This window comes from Peromyscus eremicus, chromosome 3 (genome assembly GCF_949786415.1).
Source record: "Peromyscus eremicus chromosome 3, PerEre_H2_v1, whole genome shotgun sequence".
In the NCBI taxonomy this organism is placed as follows: Eukaryota; Metazoa; Chordata; class Mammalia; order Rodentia; family Cricetidae; genus Peromyscus; species Peromyscus eremicus.
Window position 1 is genome coordinate 53,691,636 of NC_081418.1, and position 13,671 is coordinate 53,705,306.

Consider the following 13,671-nt stretch of genomic DNA (forward strand, 5'->3'; position numbering starts at 1 on the left):
GAGATTCTGACTCACTACAGAAATAACTCATTGGATGTCAAAACTTGTCAGAATCAACTTTTGTCCAATTATGGAAAAAAACAAAAACCTTTTCAACGTTCAGGGGAAAGATTCCTGAAGGTAGAAGCCACTGTCTTATAGTGAGAGAGTTGGGGACATTTAAATTGCCTGACTTCTCATACTGGGCAAACACCAAATGATGACTCTTACATCTGGTACAGACTTTGACTAGGAGAAAGACCAATGTGAACAATATTCTCAAAGAAATTTTGCCAACATCTTCAATTTATCTAGAAGGTACTGAAAGGTCTTGCAAGGAATTAGCTCTGTTTTCCATGACTGGAAGTATTTCCAAGACTAGGGTAGCTTTCCAGATAAAGCTTACTGAGTGCAGTGCGTGGGGCGGGGGGCAGGGACAGGGAGGGCTTGAATCCAGAGCTCTGCATGCACTAGGCACATCTCCACTGAGCTATATCCCCGGACTCCTACTTAGTTTTTGTTTTGAGACAGGGTCTCACTAAATTGCCTAGACAAATCTTTAACTTGTTCTCTACACTCCGTCTGCTGACTAGCTGAGAGTACAGGCCTGGAACACCTGGCCAGACTGACTGGGAGCATTTAAAGGGAACATTTGTAGCAGCCTCTGTCTATGAATGAAGGTTGGGATAAACAATGGACATATAAAAAATTTCAGAAGGAGGTGGTTGAGAAAGAAGATACATTAGGGAATTGGGGATTGTGAAAACAGTGTGGTGCTTGCTTTGGCAGCACATATACTGAAATTGGAACAATACAGAGATTAGCCTGGCCCCTTCATAAAGATGACATGAAAATTCATGAACAAACCTTGGTTTGTACATCAGAAAGTTGTACATATGCACATTTTTGGGTGTTTGCTCAAATAAGGCCCAAAGGGATCCAAAGAGTTCACCTCGAGGTAACCTTCAGGCTGTGTTCAATAGCAAGAGAAACCTAAAACACAGTTGCAAGTGGCCTAAGTCTTGGAAACATGTCCCAAAAGGAACACAAGTCCACCAGTTGGTGAACAAATAAACTATAGTGTACTCATACAGTTGGAGGAATAAAGAGACCCTGGTCACAATGCAACAGCAAGAGAAGGTTCTGCAAAATGGAAAACATCCAAGGACCTTAGAAGCTGATGCATCCTTTATTTCCTGGGTCAGAGACTACCAACCTGGAGCCACTAGGTTGTACACAAAAAGCTTATTAAAGCTCTTGATGACAGCATGTCAGGGTGCCACCAAACGTACCCAGTTGTATCTGCCAAATTTCTCACATCCATTTAAGATTATTTGTATGAAATTTTTACTTCAAGAATTGTTCGTAGTCATGGCAATTCATATGCTCTTGCTACAATAGGAAGGGGATTTCCTTACTCAGGATAATAAGTGTGCTCTGCTGAGCATTCTGCTCATGTGGCAAAAGCAACCATGATTTGGTAGAAATTCTATCATTTTCCATTTATAATCACTACAATAAGAGTTTAAATCCATGATGGAAAATCATGATTAAATGATACATTTTGAGTGATATCAGAGTGTTTTTGGAACTTGGAGGCAAATTGAGGACCTTATTTTTACTATTTTATCATTTGTTTTCTATGTTTCAGTCCTGTGAAACAATCTACACGTGAAGCAGGTTTCCCAATTGCCATAAATGTGAGTGGCTCCTCAGCATGGACTGTTTATGACTTTCAATGTTTCCACTTACTGGTTTATGAAACCACAGTGAATCTCTTAGCTTTCTTTGCTTCGAAGGCTGCTTGCAAGTTCTGCACACACAGAGAAATGATATGTGCCGACTCTGTCTCAGGATGGAAATATTAGTCAAGTGATACCCTGCAGATGATAGCGACATTCACCCATTATAATAACTTCACTTAGCACACTTTATGACATACTTGATGACAAAGACTTCCATTTAAACTCCTACTAAGGTGTCACAACATCAGTCTAGTTCAGCAGTCATGGTCTTCCTTGGAGAACTGATATGGTCATTCTGTTTCCAAAAAGCCAAGATAATACTAACCGAATATCAGAAAGTAGGTATTTAAATTCAATGCTCTCTTTCCTCTTACTCTTTTGACAAAGAATAAAACATGGCTCTTTCTAAAGTATGTGGCCATGAGTGATTTTCCTCCGATGGAACCAGTATTACATGAAACAAATGAGATGGCCACAGTACACACAACCTTCCTTGGATACCACAAGAGACTTGGACAGCTGTTGTCAATGTTCTTTCCTCTTGGGTCCTGGGAGAGATGCCAAGAAAATCTTGATGCTGTATAAATTTCTCAGAAGAACAAAGACATTCACAGCTTGATGTGCCCTAGTCTAGGACAGCTTTTGCCGGAAAGCAATGGGATCTCTGGCCCCACGATGCTGGAAAATCCAGCCTGGTGCCACACTGGACACAAATGTGGTCTTAATATCTAGGGATATACTCTCATATAGCCCTGGCCATCTGCTGGAAATCAGTGGGGTAATCTGTGCCCATTGTGTTCTTCTAAGTTTAGGGAGTGGGTTCCTCATATCTATTCAATATCTGAATCTTACCTTTGTACTTCTTCCTATTTTAGAATCAGTGAAGAATTTCTTTTCACATTCTACCCCGTCAGAGGCTGCTAAGCCAAGGTAAGTGATCTCTCTTGCATAATAAATGGGCAACTCTTAGGTACAGTGATGTTTAAGCCCTAAATGTTTTATGTCTTTCCTTTTTTTTTTTTTTTTTTTGGTTTTTTCGAGACAGGGTTTCTCTGTGTAGCTTTGCGCCTTTCCTGGAACTCACTCTGTAGCCCAGGCTGGCCTCGAACTCACAGAGATCCGCCTGGCTCTGCCTCCCGAGTGCTGGGATTAAAGGCGTGCGCCACCACCGCCCGGCATGTCTTTCCTTTTTATCCATTATAATTCCAGCAACTGAACACAATGATATTCTCATTTTCTGAAACCTCTGTGTAGAGAATTACACAATAAGCCAAGGTAATAGACTTCTATGATTGCTTTTTGAGAAATATTTCCTGGTGTTGGGTCATAATAAGTACCCCAAAGTATGACCACTATCCTTAGAGTCTTCATGCTCCCCAGTCTTGCTATGCTGCAGACTCCTCATTCTTTCTTATGTAAATAGGTAGATCTTGATATTGCTTATGAAGATAGAGTTGAATGTGTTCATCTCAGTTTCTTTAACAATCAGTCACCAGCTAGTGATCTTGCTCTTCCTTGTGTGTGTTGTAAGTGTCTGCTGTGAGGGTGACTTCCAGCTTGCCCATCAACTTCTCATTTGATAACCTTGTTCCGCCCAATATATCTTCTCATATCAACAGGCAGGGTGAAATATAAGGTTATTATCATCCTCCTGACAAATGTCCAGTCATCATTTACTGTTCTTGCTTCAGGATGGCTCTTCAGCTCCTTACTACTGTGTATGGAGCTCCCCATGATCTGGTCCCTGACAAGTCTCCCTTTTCCTTCCTGCCACGCATCACTCTTCAGTTTATTCACTCTCCGTTTGTCAAACACATGACCAATGAGCTATTGTGCTGTGCGGTCCTGACTTCTCTGCCTTTTTTTCTGAATCATTTGCCTGCAAGGCTCCAGCTTCTCCCTGATATATCTCAGGATATAGTCAGTGCTTATCTTATCTCTGGCACACATGACAAGCATCCTTGTATGTTCCTTTCTGCTGTGTGTGTTTTGGGTAAAAAATATTCTTCTGTCGTATGTTCATTGCTGTCCCAATAGCCTGTGCTTATAATGAAATTGCAGCAGGACTGGAGAACATTTACTAAAAGAATCATAAATTTTAAGTGTTTAAAAGTAGTGATGAGACCAAATGCCTCTTCTGGGAAATTAGAGTAACTATATCTCATTAATGTTATTTTATGAATTAAATGCTGCATTTTATGAACAGCAGTAAGCACCTGGTACCTAGTGGATGCTCTCTGATTTCTTCTTAGAGGATGAAGTGGAGCATTGATGCTCACCAAATACAGCAAGTTTTCATCCATTTCTGTCTTTGACTATAGGGGAAATGCCCATGAAAACCCCACAATTTCTCTGGTAGTAAATGGCGACACATCTCTGTTACAGCTGTCTGTGATTTCTCCTTGCTCTTTCCCTTAAACTTCCACACCCAAGTCCACTCATTTCTGTTAAAGATTCTCCCTCTCAGATGGACCTTAAACTCTTGTGTTTTTGTCAAAGCAGTCTTGGAGGGCACCGGCACCTCCCCTAACGCCTCCGCCACCACTCCCACTCCTGGCTCCCGGAAGTTGACTTGGAAATGACAGTTACTGTTCCATGACACAGTAATGCCTGGCCCTTTACCCTTCTGCTTGCCTCGCATTGCACTTAGGCCACTCTGTAGATCCTTTTCTGAGCCTTGGGGTCTCGTCTACTCAGTCACACCCACCTTCTCACCACTCCCTAGCTCCGTTTCTATCGGCCACAGTGTAGCAACAGGGGTCTCATTTTAGCTTGGGTCTCCCTCACCTAAGGCCTTCAAAGAGCTGGCCCTGGAATCCTCTGCTCAAATGTCACCTCCTCAGAGGTCAGAGGGTCATTCCTTTCCAGATCATATGTTGTTACTTTCTGGCTCTTAATCTTCATTAAAAATATCTAAAATTTTATGATATATTTCTACTTTAGCTTAGTAATTGCAACGCCCCCCCCCCGAAACTGTCTTTATCCTCAGAAGCTGAAAGCCCACTGACCAGGGCCCCACATTTCTGTTTCTCACCTTTTCCTTGAATGACAGGAGTTGATTCTCCCCTGTACTGATCTAGATTCATCTTTACTATTTTAATGTGGAGCAAGAGCCCCTTTCATACTCATTATCATTAATAGTTTATATAAAACACTATTTGCTTGATTCCAACTTCATTTTAATCCACGGTGACATCCATTGAACACATATTAATATTTGTATTAGATAAGAGAGGAAAAATGGGTCTCAAAGAGGGCATGATTTCAAGGACATAGCAACTCCAGGGAAGACTTGGAAGTTGAATGAAATCCAGGGATTTCACAGGGATGAGCTTGACTTATCCCCATGCTTCCTGATCCCATACAACTCAGATTGTGACAGGCCCTTTCCATCTCCACTAATGGTAGAAGGAAAAAGACACAGGTGACATGTAAAGGTCACCCAGCTACGAGAAAGAACTTCCAGAACTATAAGCAGCCGACAGCACAGGAAGGCGAGTGTGCTTTTTTAAATCAGCCGCTGTAACACAAAGTGGGCTTTGCTCATTGGCTTTGGAGGTATTTGTGGAGGCAGTGTAGGGTATTAGATAGCACGTGGCTTTAGCTTAGACTGCAATACAATTCTTGTCCTCCTGTCAGTAAGAACATAGAAATGTATTTAATATAACTCTAATACCATATTGTTAAAATGAATGTAATAGGGTATGGTTAAAGATGCTATGAGGGAAATTGAGTGTGCCAATTATGCTACATGCATCAACCTAATTTATAATATGTGGTTACCAAGCAACTGTTACTGCTATTGGTACTCAAAGAAGGCAGGGATGAAAGATGTTTACCAGACCATGGACTCTGATCAAGCGATTCTTTTCTCTCAGAAGAGCTAAACCCTGTGTGTTTGATATGGATTTGGAGAACCAGACACGGGTCACCAAGTTCATCCTGGTAGGATTCCCTGGGAGTCTGAGCATGCGAGCAGCAGTGTTCCTGATGTTTCTTGTGGCCTATATTCTGACCGTAGCTGAAAATGTGATCATCATCCTACTGGTGCAGCAGAACCGACCACTGCACAAGCCTATGTACTTCTTCCTGGCCAACCTGTCGTTTTTGGAGACCTGGTACATCTCTGTGACTGTGCCCAAGCTGCTGTTCAGCTTCTGGTCCGTAAGTAACAGCATCTCCTTCACCCACTGTATGATACAGCTTTACTTCTTCATTGCACTTATGTGTACGGAATGTGTTCTCCTGGCTGCCATGGCCTATGACCGTTATGTGGCCATCTGCCGCCCGCTGCACTACCCCACCATCATGAGCCACGGGCTCTGTTTCCGTCTGGCTCTTGGTTCCTGGGTCATTGGCTTTGGCATCTCTTTGGCAAAGATCTACTTCATCTCTCGCCTCAGCTTCTGTGGTCCAAATGTCATCAACCACTTCTTCTGTGACATCTCTCCAGTACTTAATCTCTCCTGCACAGACATGTCTATTGCCGAGTTGGTGGACTTTGTCTTGGCTCTGATCATCTTCCTCTTCCCACTGTCAATCACTGCTTTATCATATGGGTGCATTCTGGCCACTGTGTTACGCATGCCAACAGGAAAGCAAAAAGCCCTTTCCACCTGTGCTTCCCACTTCGTGGTGGTCACCATCTTCTACTCTGCCACTATTTTCATGTACGCCCGACCCCGAGCTATTCACGCCTTCAACATGAACAAAGTCATTTCCATCTTCTATGCCATTGTCACCCCAGCCCTCAATCCTTTCATTTACTGCCTAAGGAATCGGGAGGTCAAAGAAGCTCTGAAGAAACTGATCTATTGCCAGGCCATTAGATCTGACTAGTCTGTTCTGACTGGTGGGAAAGAAAAGACTGTCTTCTCTGTTTTCCTTTCTCTTTCAATGCCCCAGCTCGAGACGGATGATGTTAATATGACGTCACTGTGTACACACCAATCTTGGGCATCTGTATGTATTTATGCATGAGAACTGTGCTCTTAGGACATACAACTATGTAGGTATCTGTTAAAAATAATAATTCTCTTTGACTCTAATCCAACTTGGAGTTTATAAGATTGTAGATAATTAAGCTAAATAAGGTGTGGTATGGTATCACGTGGCTTGTCCTGATTTGGGTCCTGCAAGCATGAACAGTTCTGAGGTTAAAAGATTCTGTGGTGTCCTTGCTTTCCCACTTACATGACTGACAGAGGAAGCAGCTTCCTCAACAATCCCATTGTCTATGTCCTTAGTGTCAGTGTTGGTGGCAGAGGCTAGGTGGCTGATCCTCAGATCCTTCCAAAACCTTTGTCTAGCACCGACTTACCCATGTAAGTACCATTCCTTGAGTAGTAACTCTCTGCAAGTGAGTGGATTGTCCATTATGCAATCATATCTTGAAGTCTGATACAATTTATGCCATTGCTTTTTCTTGAAGTTCATATTTCCCTTCAGAACATTTGTTTACATGCTCTGATATATCAGTGTAGATGATGGATAAATCTTAAATATATTGAGTGGGTCAATTAGCCTTATTAGTCCCCTTGTCTTCCAAACCCAGTATCTTCTAATTCATTCTCTTTCCCTCTTTCCTAGCTTTTCCTTTTAACACTTGTACACAGATACAAGTAACAACACAATTTTAATAATTGACATGGATTTTCCTTTTGTAACAGAGTGATACTTAGCTCTCTTTATCTGACATCCTAATTAAGACCTTTTCAATTAGCTCTACAGAATGCTTGGTTTCACAGTCTTGTCAATGGCAACGTGAGTTCTACTGTAAGCTACATTCAACATAATGGCTCTAGAGGTCAGAGTTTTTTCTTATGAGTAATTTTAAACAAGAATACTCATTACATCTGCTACAACTTTCACCTAAGTACAAAAAACTTTGAAAGTAAGGATATTTAGTTGGGATTATAATCTCATTTTTACAAACATTCAGAACAGATATTCACGAAAGTAAATAGTATATTCCCAAAAATATTGAAGAGCAAAGGTCAAAAGCCCAGGTCTCTTGGTTCTGAGCTCTGGGTCTTTCCTCTAGTGCCTGGGTCTCCCAAAGGAAAACATACTTCTTCAGAGGCCAGGTGTGCAGAAGCTAATTGCGAAGGGATTGAGTAGATAATGAACTTCTACAGTGGGAGACAGCTAATAAAATATAGTGGACAAATGAGAAGCCCAGATCTTAGGAAAGGAACAAAGAGAAATGGACACATTCTTCACTTTAGGAAATAAATGTGCAAAAGCAAATGGTGCTCATATAGAAATGATTTAATGTCTGCTTCTAGGTGGATTTCCTTAGTCAATAAAATGTGGTTATGAGTGTCTTTATATTTTAAACCCAAGTATATAAAATAAATTATTTTCTGAATAATTCATATGCATCAAACTATCATGGTACAGTCCAAAGGGAATATTAAATGTGTATAGGCAAACATAGGCAAAAAACTTTTTCTGTAGAGATCAGAAAACTAAACCAGAACAAAACAATAAAAGTTACAGGCCATAATCTAAGTTTTTGCTCTGGATGTGTTTTTATTGTGGGGCCTTGGAAGAACTGTTTATACTTTCTGGAACTGATTCCTTATACACAAAACAGAAGTAATTATGCTTGCTCTGCTTGGTTCGCACAATGGTTGTGAGGCTCAGCTAATATGATCAAAAGGCCTTGACTATTCAGTGCCTGGCGTAGTCTAAGATTTGAACAAAGTGTCCCTTGATTGGGGCTTGAGTGGAGAAATGAGCAAGAACGGTTGTGTTCTTTCACCTGTCCAAAACTACCCTATACAGACTGACTGTGCCCATGGACATAATCTGGGAGATGGCAAATACAAGGGAGTGTCTGTGTGTTTATGATTTCCACAATGTTTGAGTAACAGAGAGGGTATGTTGGGGGGGGGGGGGTTGGAGAGAGCGTAAATTTTATTAAACTGTGTTGCAAAGAACAAATGAGAATTAGTAATGCATCCTTGACCTCTTTGTGAAAAGAATCCCTAAGGGTACAGAAGGAAATTACAGGGTATAATTTAGAGTAATGCAGGAATCTGCCTCAACAGAAAGAATAAAACTCTTGGCAGTTTAATAGGTAAATTCAGACAAAACAAGCTTTTTGCAATATGTGACACCACACTTTTTCTGTCCTTAATGCCATTCTGACTGCAACCCTTAACTCTTTAAATCATTATCCAAGGAAATGAGAGGTCAAAGAAACTAGTTTATTACCAGGCCACTAGATTTTATTAGTATGTTACAATTCATTAGAAAGAAATGATTAGCTATCTGTTTTCTATATCCTTTCTCCTTCAATGACCCAGTGGGACATTAATGGTATCAATATGATGTCACTACGTATGTCTACACAAATTGTGAGCCTTCGTGCTTATGTATTCATGTGGTCTGAACTCTAAGGACAGACACACTATGTAGATATCTATAGCTAGAGTTTTCCTGCCTTGCCCACAGTCAGGACAAATCTCTGTCACCTGCCAGTCCCACAGCCACTCAGACCCAACCAAGTAAACACAGAGACTTATATTGCTTACAAACTGTATGGCCGTGGCAGGCTTCTTGCTAACTGTTCTTATATCTTAAATTAATCCATTTCTATAAATCTATGCCTTGCCACGTGGCTCGTGGCTTACCGGTGTCTTCACATGCTGCTTGTCCTGGTGGCAGCTGGCAGTGTCTCCTCCCACCTTCCTGTTCTCTCAGTTCTCCTCTCTGCTAGTCCCGCCTATACTTCCTGCCTGGCCACTGGCCAATCAGTGTTTTATTTATTGACCAATCAGAGCAACAGATTTGACATACAGACCATCCCACAGCAGATATCTAGAGAATAAATTCTATTTAATTCTAATCCAACATGGAGTTTCTAAGATTATAGGTAAACTCATAACTGAGTTAATCAGGATAAGAGGTAGGAGTGTGTGGTTAGGCCTGCTTCAGATACTGAAAGAAAAACCAGTTCTGAGGTCAGCGTCAATGTGGTGTGCTTTCTGGATCATCTGCCTGCCATGGCAGAGCACCCACTTCCCCAACAGTCCATGTATGCCAGACTGTTGTACTCAAAGTGAGTTTATAGCAGGTAAAGTTGATACAAGTCTGATGGCAGTTTACCCAGAGGGTAAACTCTGGGGCTATGGTTATCACCAATCAAACTTATAAGGAATTTTATAAAATTAAATATAGACAAATTAATTTTACATATTTTTTCATAAATAAAAATAAATCTTTAAAAATATAACAAGAACAAAATATTTCTTGTTGTATAGAAGACTGAAGACATCAGAGGAAATGGCAATTTGATTTAAAAATATGATTCTACTCAGAGAGAATGTTTGGTTAGTTAGGGTGCCTGTTTCCATCTGCTCTTGCTCCCTTTTCTTTCTAAGCCATACCAGGTTTTCCTTTCTTTTTTTGCTTTTATTGAAAGTAGATTTATTTTTCTAAAACAATATATTCCAATTATGTTTTTCCCTCCCAGTTCCTCTCCACCTCCCCTCCCATCTGATCAACCCCTTTTTGTCTCTCATTAGAAAACAAACAGACTTATAAGGAATAAGAACAAAATATAACATAATAGTATAAAACAAAAATTAACACATCAGAATTGGACAAAACAAACAGAATGGAAAGAGCCCAATAAACGGCACAAGAAACAGTTATAGACACAGAGACCTACTTGTTTGCACACTAGGGAATGTAATAAGTCCACTAAACTAGAAGTCCTAATATACATTAACAGATTTTTGTATGTTGAGCCATCTCTGCATCTCCAGGATGAAGCCCACTTGATCATGGTGGATGATCTTATTGATGTGTTCTTGGATTCGGTTTGGCAGTATTTTTATTGCCAGTATTTTTATTGAGTATTTTTGCATCAATGTTCATGAGGTAAATTGGTTTGTAATTCTCTTTCCTTGTTGAGTCTGTGTGGTTTGGGTATCAGGATAACTGTGGCCTCATAAAAAGAATTTGGCAATGTTCTTTCTGTTTCTGTTTTGTGAAATAATTTGAAGAGTACTGCTATTAGCTCTTCTTTGAAAGTCTGGTAGAATTCTGCACTAAACCTATCTGGCCCTGGGCTTTTTTTTTTCTTGGTTGGGAGACTTTTAATGACTGCTTCTATCTCCTTAGGGGTTATAGGTCTATTTAAATTATTTATATGATCTTGATTTAATTTTGGTATGTATTATTTACCAAGAAATTTGTCCATTTCTTTTAGATTTTCCAATTTTGTAGAGTACAGGTTTTTGAAATATGACCTAATGATTGTTTGAACATCCTCAGTTTCTGTTGTTATGACCCCCTTTTCATTTCTGATTTTGTTAATTTGTATGTTCTCTCTCTGTTTTTTGGTTAGTTTGGATAAGGGTTTGTCTATTTTGTTGATTTTCTCAAAGAACCAACTCTATTTCATTGATTCTTTGTATTGTTCTCTTTTATTGATCCCGGCCCTCAGTTTCCTGCCATCTATTTCTCTTGGGTGTGTTTGCTTCTTTTTGTCCTAGAGCTTTCAGGTGTACTGCTAAGTCGCTAGTATGAGATTTCTTCAAATTCTTTATGCAGACACTTAGTGCTATGAACTTTCCTCTTAGCACTGTTTCATAGCATTCTGTAAGTTTGGGTATAATGTGCCTTCATTTTCACTGAATTTTGTATTTCTTTCTTGACTCAATAATAATTCAGTTCAGAGTTGTTCAGTTTTCCAAGAGTTTGTAGTCTTTCTATATATAGTTTGTGTTGTTGTTGAATTCCACTTTAATCCATAGTGATCTGATAAGATACAGGGAGTTATTCCAATTTTTTGTATTTATAAAGACTTGCTTTGTGACCAAGTACATGGTCAATTTTGGAGAAGGTTCCATGAGGTGGAATATAACTTCCATGAGAAGAAGGTATATTCTTTGGTGTTTGGGTGAAATTTTCTCTAGATATCTGTTAGGTCCGTTTGAGTCATAATGCCTGTTAGTTCCACTATTTCTCTGTTTAGTTTCTGTCTGGACGACCTGTCCAATGGTGAAAGTGGGGTGTTGAAGTCTCCCACTATTAATGTGTTGCATTTGACATGTGATTTAAGTGTTAGTAATATTTCTTTTACAAATGTGGGTGCCCTGTATTTGGTACGTAGATGTTAAGAATTGAGACATTATCTTGGTGGATTTTTCCTTTGATGAATATGAAATGTCCTTCTCCATCTCTTCAGATTAATTTTGGTTTGAAGTCTAATTTGTTAGGTATTAGGATAGCTCACTAGCTTGCTTCTTAGGTCTGGTTGATTGGAAAATCTTTTTCCAACCCTTTATTCTGTGGTAATGTCTGTTTTTTATGTTGAGATGTGTTTCTTGTATGTAACATAAGGATGGATTCTATTTTCATATTCATTCTGTTAGCCTGTGTCTTTTTATTGGGGTACTGAGCCCATTGGTAGTGAGATATATTGTCTTAGTTAGGGTTTCTATTGCTGTGAGGAGACATCATGACCATGGCAATTCTTATAAAGGAAAACATTTCATTGGGTCAACTTGCTTACAATTTCAGAGGTTCAGTTTAAATTATAATCATGGCTGGGAATATGGTAGTATGCAGGCAGACATGGTGCTGGAGAAGTAACTGGGAGTTCTACATCTTGCAGGCAACAGGAAACCACTGAGCCACTGGGCAGTATCATGAGCATAGAAACCTCAAAGCCCACCCCATGGTGACACACTTCCTCCACCAAAGCCATACCTCCTAGTAGTGCCACTCCCTATGAGATTTTTTGGGGGGTAATTACATTCAAAGTACCACAGACATTAACGATTAATGATTGTTAATTCCTGTTATTTTGTTGTTGGTGGTTGTGGTTGTGGATGTGGTGGTGGTAGTGGTGGTGGTGGTGGTGGTGGTGTGGTATGTGTGTGTGTGTGTGTTTCCCTTCTTCAGGTTTTGCTGGTGTAGGATTATCTATTGCATGTGACTTTGTGAGTGTAGCTAACTTCCTTGAGTTAGAGTTTTCCTTGTAATACCTTCTGTAGTGCTGAATTTGTGGATAGGCATTGTTTAAATTTGACTTTGTCATGAAATATCTTGTTTTCTCCATCTATTATGATTGAAAGTTTTTCTGGGTATAGTAGGCTGGCCTAGCAGTCACAGTCTCTTAGAGTCTGCAAGACATCTGTCCAGGCTCTTCTGGTTTTAGAGTCTCCATTGAGAAGTCGGATGTAATTCTGATAGGTCTCCCTTTATATGTTACTTGGCCCTTTTCCTTTGCTGCTTTTAATATTCTTTCTTTATTCTGTATGTTTAGTGATTTGATTATTATGTGGTGAGAGGACTTTTTTTCTGGTCTGGTCTATTTGGTGTTCTGTAAGCTTCTTGTACCTTTACAGGTATGTCCTTCTTTAGGTTGGAAAATTTTGCTGAATATATTTCCTGGGCCTTTGAGCTGGGATTCTTCTCCTTGTTCTATTTCTATTAGTCTTAGATTTGATCTTTTCATAGTGTCCCAGATTTCTTGGATGTTTTGTGTTAGGAATTTTTTAGATTTAACATTTTCTTTGACTGATGAATCTATTTCCTCTATTCTGTCTTCAATGTCTGAGAGTCTCTCTTCCATCTCTAGTATTCTGTTGATGATGTTTGCATCTGTAGTTCCTGTTCACTTACCCAGATTTTACATTTCCAGCATTCCCTCAATTTGTCTTTTCTTTATTGCTTCTATTTCCATTTTCAGATCTCAAAAAGGTTTGTTTCTGTCAACTGTTTTTTCTTTTTTCTTGACATTCTTTAAGAGATTAATTGATTTCCTCCAATTTTTGTTTATATTTTCCTCAATTTCTTTAAGGGATAATTTTCATTTCCTCTCTAAGGACCTCTATAGTCTTCATAAAGTTATTTTTAAGGTTATTTTCTTATGTTTCAGCTGTGTTAGAATATTCAGGTCTTGCTGTTGTAGGATATCCAGATT

The 13,671-nt window shown here is 39.6% G+C and overlaps 1 protein-coding gene and 1 non-coding gene across 2 annotated transcripts; both read left to right on the plus strand.

Annotated features, from left to right (window-relative positions):
* Positions 1–752: 752 nt before the first annotated feature.
* LOC131907519 (U6 spliceosomal RNA) lies at positions 753–856 on the plus strand. Its single transcript, XR_009378427.1, has one exon. It is a non-coding gene; the product is annotated as a U6 spliceosomal RNA (small nuclear RNA).
* Positions 857–5,609: 4,753 nt separating this feature from the next.
* LOC131905791 (olfactory receptor 6B1) lies at positions 5,610–6,618 on the plus strand. Its single transcript, XM_059256604.1, has one exon. It carries the CDS (start codon positions 5,628–5,630, stop codon positions 6,561–6,563), a length of 936 nt encoding a protein of 311 aa, XP_059112587.1. The 5' UTR covers positions 5,610–5,627; the 3' UTR covers positions 6,564–6,618.
* Positions 6,619–13,671: the final 7,053 nt, after the last annotated feature.